Source organism: Oncorhynchus masou, chromosome 15 (genome assembly GCF_036934945.1).
Source record: "Oncorhynchus masou masou isolate Uvic2021 chromosome 15, UVic_Omas_1.1, whole genome shotgun sequence".
Taxonomy (NCBI): Eukaryota; Metazoa; Chordata; class Actinopteri; order Salmoniformes; family Salmonidae; genus Oncorhynchus; species Oncorhynchus masou.
The window spans coordinates 19,883,760-19,891,371 of NC_088226.1; the positions used below are offsets into that span (position 1 = coordinate 19,883,760).

The window sequence follows — 7,612 nt, forward strand, 5'->3', positions numbered from 1 at the left end:
AACCACACAGCCAAGACAACGCAGGAGTGGCTTCAGGACAAGTCTCTGAATGTCCTTGAATTGCCCAGCCGGAGCCTGAACTTGAACATATTGAACATCTCTGGAGAGACCTGAAAATAGCTGTGCAGCGACGCTACCCATCCAACTTGACAGATCTTGAGAGGATCTGCAGAGAAAATGGGAGAAACTCCCCAAATACAGGTGTGCCAAGCCTGTAGCGTCATACCCATGAAGACTCGAGGCTGTAATCGGTGCCAAAGGTGCTTCAACAACGTACTGAGTAAAGGGTCTTGATACTTATGTAAATGTGTTATTTCAGTTTTAAATTTGTAATTCATTTTCAAACATTTCTCAAAACCAGTTTTAGCTTTCTTGTTTAAAAAAACAACACTCAGGAAATATTTTTGGGGGTAGGCACAAAACTCCTCCATAGCTCATTTTTTTTACCAGCACTGGTTACCTTCAGATGAGTCCTGTGACATTAATGGGGAGTTTAGATTAAAATGAGAATCTCCCCATTCCACAGTGTGGTCACATTAGTTTGTAGTCCAAACGGTTTTGACCTACGAACAGAAGTTGGCACATTGATGGTACCGACATCAGACAAGTCCTTTGACACTTGTGGGGGTCGTAGAGCAAAAGGGAGAGCATTATCATATCGTGTAAGACTCTCCTTTCCATAGAGTGGCCATTATACCCATCGGGAGAATGAAAATATTTGGCATGGGTCCCCAGATCCTCAAAAAGTTCTACAGCAGAGATCATCCTGACCGCTTGCATCACTTCCTGGTATGGCAACTGATCTGCATCTGTCCGTAAGGCGCTACAGAGGGTATTACGTATGGTCCAGTACATCGCCGGGGCCAAGCTTCCTGCCATCCAGGACCTATATACTAGGCGGTGTCAGAGAAAAGCCCAAATGGCCGCGTGGTGACACCCCCCCTTCATGAACAAATGACCCCCAGACGTTGATTTGGTACCCCCTGTCTATAGCCTCGTTATTTTATTGTATTACTTTGTATAATGTTTTACTTTAGTTTATTTGTTCAATATTTTCTTAACTGACTTTCCTAGTAAAATAAAGACACGAAGAGGTGTATTTCTTTCATTGTGAAGTTAAGGTGTCGTTGTTCTACCTTAGAAACGTTTGAGCTTTCACAACACCAGCTATGAGTTACGTTCTTTCAACCTGCCTCCCATGGAGGAACACTCGAAACATGATGAGAGGGAAGTGGAGCACACGAAAAGAGAAATCCGGTCTTGCGGTTCACGAGGCAAAACTTTCCCAAATTCATTCATTTTAACTCCTAATTTAGCGAAACACCCTTTCACTTTTTGTACACCCTTTCAATCCTCACTATTTAAATTCACCCGCAGATATGGGATCAGAACACAAACCACATTCTCACTGGAGGAAAATTGAAATTTACTGGCAACTGGTGAGTCAACAATATGCTATCATTTGATAATTGCTTCAGGATACAAATAATAAATTATTTTCAGGATTATATTCTACTAACAATGGTCATCTGCTACAGATCATCTAACTACAACAAGAATGACACTTCAGACTGTCACTTGGATGAGCGCCTTCCTCTGCGTCGCGCAAGTTTGCTCCATGCCCATGCCTTGCCAGCTACAAGGACAGCTGGTGCGAATAACCCACAACCTACTGAGAGACATGGTACATTATTTTAAATTACTTTTGTTTTGAGATGTATTCTCCAACTATGTTTAACTGAATTCCTCACCGTGAATGCTGTATTTTCTATTTATTTCAGGGGGGCAATTTTCCTCTGGAGTGCCGGCAGGAGAATGTCTTTGTGGCATTCCCAGCCACCGCATTTTCAACCTCCGGTGCGCCACAGGTAAGGGCAAGCGAGTACATCCAAGTGTTCTTTACAGCATGAAAGAGTATTTGCAACTGTTAGGATTAGAAAGTAGAACCCTTTATACTACAATTGATGTTATTTAAAATTATTGTTGTTGTCCGTTTCAGTTGAGCAGCAGTGGTGCTATGGCTATTTATGAGACATTGAAGAACATCGACACATTGTTTGGAGCTGGCGACCTGCCTACTAAGTGGGACCAACAGAAGTTGGAGAATTTTCAGAATATTGTATACCGCCAGATTGAAGAGAGCAAATGTGTGAGTTACTATGCCAACACAGATAGGTTAACTGTTTAATTGTGGTATTGTGGTATTTTTATTATTATTCATCGCCTGCCTTTTTCTTTCTGGCAGATGATGGGCAGTGTGGATACCAGTGATTATCTCATCAGGACAGAAGGACTGAAAACGTACTTTGGGAACATTGCAGGAGTCCTAAACGAAAAGGTAGACTATAGGTTTAACACAAATAGACAATTTTTAGATAATATCTCTACATTGGACAATATTACCCTACATTGCGCTAACAGTTTATTTGTATTTTCACAGAATTTCAGTTACTGCGCCTGGGAAGTGGTTCGAAAAGAGCTCCTGTACAGCCTACAGTTCATTCTGGAACACAACTCTGATAGCCTGCTGTGGGCCAACAGAACATAAATTTGAACTTGCAGATCTTTTTTACAGTTGTGTTTTACGATTGTGCTTGATTTTAAAAGCCTACTCTTCTACAATATTCTAATGTGGAACGTCAAATAGCTATATTAAATATGTATTTATTTATTTATTTAACAAGGTTATTTATTTATGTATGCCTATTTATTCATTTATTGATTCATCTATTTGAAAATATGTTGCTCTTCATCAAATGTTAAGTTAATAAACATTTGTATACTTTTAAATATTGTTAATCTGAGTGCTCATTCTGTAGCCAAGTCTGTCGATGTGTGAACATTCAGATTTGTATAAAACATGCTCAGGACATATGGATGTCAGTACAACATTTAGTTATACTCAAAAGCTTTTTGTCAATGAAGTGTGTTTTAACACTGGACAGGGCGGGCCTGTTTTGAACGTTGTACTTTGAGCTCCTATACGACCTAATTTGTTGATAGGCATACCATGTTGTTCTATCAATGACATGATCAATTCATTTTAACAGTTACATAAGATAAATACGTTATATAAAAGCTGCATAATCAGAAACCTACATCTCAAATAAACGTCGTCGTCATCATCACATCACCATCAGCATCGTTATATAAGTCCATATGTCAGACTTTCTTACTCGCTCACAATTAGGCCAAACTCACACATCATCGTCATCATTTTCGTCGTCTTGGTAAGCGCCCAACGAAGGCTAATCTCGGGCACATACTCTTTTATCAACTAGAAATGTCCAAATTGTAAAAAGTTGGAATTTACCGAATCAATGTAATAAGAATGAACCGCATGAGAGAAAAGGAAAAGTGAAGACAATACCACCGCCTTCTACCATCCATTTTAGAGGCGGGTCTGCTTCAGCCTTCATTCAACACTACCAGTCACTACCAATTAACTACCAGTTAATAAAATGTGTTTTTATTTCAAAGATGTGCGATATTAACGCTGAACACTCATTCTTCAGATTGATCTACCCGATTAAAAGAAAGTCACCACAAAATATGCAAAATATGATCGCTGTTCCTCGCCTATTGAAACAACTTTCTGGTTAACCCTACACATAATCTAAAAAATGTGGTGTGCAATGTCCACAATATTGACCATGGCCCTCATTTGCTAAGATGAAGCTCTGCAACATTGTATAAATAGGCTACTGTGTTTTTTTCGTGTTTCATATTCAATATTGCTTGCTGAATAACTGCTGTCTGACCTCATGAAATGCATTGCTCCAATGCAATTCTCTGCAAATACATGTATGAAAACTGTTATTTTGCTGGGCAAAAAAACATTCTTATACATTTTACAATAGCATAATTAAGAATCACCCACTGAAAAGTTGGATTTATAAAGGGAAGCGAAAGCCTGAACCATGCAGCCTTCTTTCACCACAAACGTACTTCATCATTATTATAGAATATGGACAACTTTAGCAATGTAGGTATCATATCGAATCACGATTAAAATAATCAGTTGTTAATAATTTCGAAAGTCTGCTACACTTAAATGATATAAAAAGAAACATGGTTCTATTGAGTATCTGCCTGACTCTGTTCGGCCGAGGCACAGCAGACTCCGATTGGTGCAGGTGGACGCAGTTCATGCACCAATCCGCTAAATTTTGCACCAGTCCGCTCTTTGGTGAACACAATTTGATGCTCAATACATCTCAATATTAGGCCTACATTTATTTTATTTCATTATAACACATTTTATTTAACCAATGCTTTCACTATCTGTACCACAACGTTTAATGTAAGGTTACTATTCCAATACAGTTCACTTTTTGACATTGATATGACTTTATTTCAGAGTGGACAATATCCAGTTCTGTGTCTAAAAAAAAGAGTCGAGCGCATGTTTCCACAGCATGTTTACAAGAACACACAGGCAGGATACACTTCAGTATCATATAGCAAGATGTTGATAGCCTAAAATATAGTATATGATTTTTTACCATTTCATGATAAATGATAAATGATAAATTGGAAGTTTAACCATGGAATTTATGAGACACCCTAATGCCTAAAACCCTGTGTTCTATCATGCAGGGCGAGGACCTCTGTGGTTGCATTAGCCGCTTCGGGATACATTGCCCAATTATATAATGACCGTAGTCCTGTCGCGTGGAACAAGGAAACGCTGAACCTGTTCATTAACAGATGGCCTATTTAAATTGAAATTAGAGGGATGCGTAAGTATGACCCGTCATGGTATAAATTTAGCTATATTTGGGGGACAGATAATAATTGGCACGGGTCTTTAAATTGTGATTTAATCTCAATTATTTTTGCATAATATTTTCAGAACATATCTTAAGACAGAACTAATTCACTGACCACCATTTTATATTGTCTCCAGGTCGGGTAAGGTGTTGGGGCATCCTCTGGAGATGGAGGCTCGGTTACTTCAGGCAACGCGTCATGAAAACATATTTCGACAAGCTGAGCACCGTCTTGAAACTAAAGGTGGGTCCAAAATCAAATGTCTTCGAAAAGAGGCTAAATTAATCATATGAAAGTTCTACATAACCGCAAATCGGATGAATTTTGCTGCCACAACTCACATGTGAAACATGGAACTTCCAAAGGCCTTTTTTGCCGTCGGATGCGTTGGCGCAGCACCTGCTGTGGTTGAGTTAACTTAAAAAATGCATGTCTCGTTTGCATACCAGGAACACAGCGCATGCGCATGTGAGATCGTGGGGTTGAGGTTCGCTTCAAACTGGTGCAGTTTTAAAAATTCCTCGACAGCAGAGTCAAGCGGTGACAAATCTACTGCAGAGTCAAGCAGTGAGGAAGAAGCGATATGTTGGACAAACCACATAATCATCAGAGACATGTGACATGCACCTGAGGCTGGCTAATAGATTGATGGATGATATATTTACTGACTGACTGATTTATTTATAGGTGAAGGCTATGTATTTATTTATTCCTTTATCATTTTATACTAAAATAAAAATAAAAAAAGCATCTATTATCATATTGTTTGTATTCATTTACATATTCAGCCATCCATGCATTCATCCATTCAAACTGTCATGCATTAATTTGTTTATAGGCAATGTGCAGTTCAAAACAACAGCATAGTTGTCACTCAACCCCTATTTTGGTAAATAGCTGAGTGATAGGTTTCAATAAAAGTAACCACTATCAGAGAGATATTGTTTCAAGTAATCACCATCCAAGAGTTCAAAATGTAATTTTAACAACATTTGTAAGCTATACAATGTTTGTTTAGATGTACGTTGTTTCAAACAATGTCATAAAAAAGTACATTTTGGGTTCTGTTGAGGTAAGACAGGTGAACAAAGCTAATGAGGCATTTAAAAGTTATATATTCTTCAAGAGTCAATAAACCTGTGTAATTTAAAAGTCTAAATGGAATGTAGCCATCGCAGAAATTGTCCCTTTTGCTAAGCATATCCCAGACGATGAAAAGTAGTATTATTAGGGACTAGGATTTAGGTATTTTTTTAAGCCTACGATAAGCACATTACATTGGATAACTTGTCATCATTTTTCAACACGATAACGTCATCACAACACATTGGCACATTGGTTTATTTATAGGAATATCCTTGCTTGTCTCTCGTAAGGGATAAATAGTCTCTCTCTCTCTCTCTCTCTCTCTCGCTCAGAAACGTTTGAGCTTTCACAAGGCCAGCTGTGAGTTACATTTTTTTTAAACTACTTAGGACAACGTGCCTCCCATGAAGGAACACTCGAAACACGATGAGAGGGTAGTGAAGCACAAGGAAAGAGAAATCCGGTCTTGCGGTTCACAAGGCAAAAGTTTCCCAAATTCATTCATTTTAACTCTTAATTTAGCGGGACACCCTTTCACTTTTTGTACATCCTTTCAATCCTCACTATTTAAATTCATCCACAGATATGGGATCAGAACACAAACCACATTTTCACTGGAGGAAAAGATCAATTTACTGGCAACAGGTGAGTCAACAATATGCTATCATTTGATAATTGCTTCAGGATACAAATATTGAATTATTATCAGGATTATATTCGACTAACAATGATCATCTGCTACAGATCATCTAACTACAATAAGAATGACACTTCAGACTGTCACTTGGATGAGCGCCTTCCTCTGCGTCGCGCAAGTTTGCTCCATGCCCATGCCTTGCCAGCTACAAGGACAGCTGGTGCGAATAACCCACAACCTACTGAGAGACATGGTACATTTTTTAAAATTACTTTTGTTTTGAGATGTATTCTCCAACTATGTTTAACTGAATTCCTCACCGTGAATGCTGTATTTTCTATTTATTTCAGGGGGCAATTTTCCTCTGGAGTGCCTGCAGGAGAATGTCTTTGTGGCATTCCCAGCCACCGCATTTTCAACCTCCGGCGCGCCACAGGTAAGGGCAAGCGAGTACATCCAAGTGTTCTTTACAGCATGAAAGAGTATTTGCAACTGTTAGGATTAGAAAGTAGAACCCTTTATACTACAATTGATGTTATTTAAAATTATTGTTGTTGTCCGTTTCAGTTGAGCAGCAGTGGTGCTATGGCTATTTATGAGACATTGAAGAACATCGACACATTGTTTGGAGCTGGCGACCTGCCTACTAAGTGGGACCAACAGAAGTTGGAGAATTTTCAGAATATTGTATACCGCCAGATTGAAGAGAGCAAATGTGTGAGTTACTATGCCAACACAGATAGGTTAACTGTTTAATTGTGGTATTGTGGTATTTTTATTATTATTCATCGCCTGCCTTTTTCTTTCTGGCAGATGATGGGCAGTGTGGATACCAGTGATTATCTCATCAGGACAGAAGGACTGAAAACGTACTTTGGGAACATTGCAGGAGTCCTAAACGAAAAGGTAGACTATAGGTTTAACACAAATAGACAATTTTTAGATAATATCTCTACATTGGACAATATTACCCTACATTGCGCTAACAGTTTATTTGTATTTTCACAGAATTTCAGTTACTGCGCCTGGGAAGTGGTTCGAAAAGAGCTCCTGTACAGCCTACAGTTCATTCTGGAACACAACTCTGATAGCCTGCTGTGGGCCAACAGAACATGA

General features: G+C 38.8%; 2 protein-coding genes across 2 annotated transcripts; both read left to right on the forward strand.

The window, feature by feature from the left end:
* Nucleotides 1-1,558: 1,558 nt before the first annotated feature.
* Nucleotides 1,559-2,548, forward strand: LOC135555051 (interferon beta-like). Its single transcript, XM_064987420.1, has 5 exons — nt 1,559-1,684; nt 1,782-1,868; nt 2,000-2,149; nt 2,246-2,338; nt 2,441-2,548. Exons 1-5 carry the CDS (start codon nt 1,559-1,561, stop codon nt 2,546-2,548), a joined length of 564 nt encoding a protein of 187 aa, XP_064843492.1.
* Nucleotides 2,549-6,623: 4,075 nt separating this feature from the next.
* On the forward strand, nt 6,624-7,612 carry LOC135555052 (interferon alpha-6-like). The gene is made up of 5 exons (XM_064987421.1): nt 6,624-6,749; nt 6,846-6,932; nt 7,064-7,213; nt 7,310-7,402; nt 7,505-7,612. The coding sequence occupies exons 1-5, from the start codon at nt 6,624-6,626 to the stop codon at nt 7,610-7,612; spliced, it is 564 nt and encodes a 187-aa protein (XP_064843493.1).

Excerpts from the sequence above, each read along its gene's own strand:
- LOC135555051 (XM_064987420.1), top strand. The coding sequence starts at position 1,559 with ATGACACTTCAGACTGTCACTTGGATGAGCGCCTTCCTCTGCGTCGCG. Across the intron at positions 1,685-1,781 it reads ACAACCTACTGAGAGACATG|GGGGGCAATTTTCCTCTGGA; the intron begins GTACATTATTTT and ends TATTTATTTCAG. Across the intron at positions 1,869-1,999 it reads CAACCTCCGGTGCGCCACAG|TTGAGCAGCAGTGGTGCTAT; the intron begins GTAAGGGCAAGC and ends TGTCCGTTTCAG.
- LOC135555052 (XM_064987421.1), top strand. The coding sequence starts at position 6,624 with ATGACACTTCAGACTGTCACTTGGATGAGCGCCTTCCTCTGCGTCGCG. Across the intron at positions 6,750-6,845 it reads ACAACCTACTGAGAGACATG|GGGGGCAATTTTCCTCTGGA; the intron begins GTACATTTTTTA and ends CTATTTATTTCA. Across the intron at positions 6,933-7,063 it reads CAACCTCCGGCGCGCCACAG|TTGAGCAGCAGTGGTGCTAT; the intron begins GTAAGGGCAAGC and ends TGTCCGTTTCAG.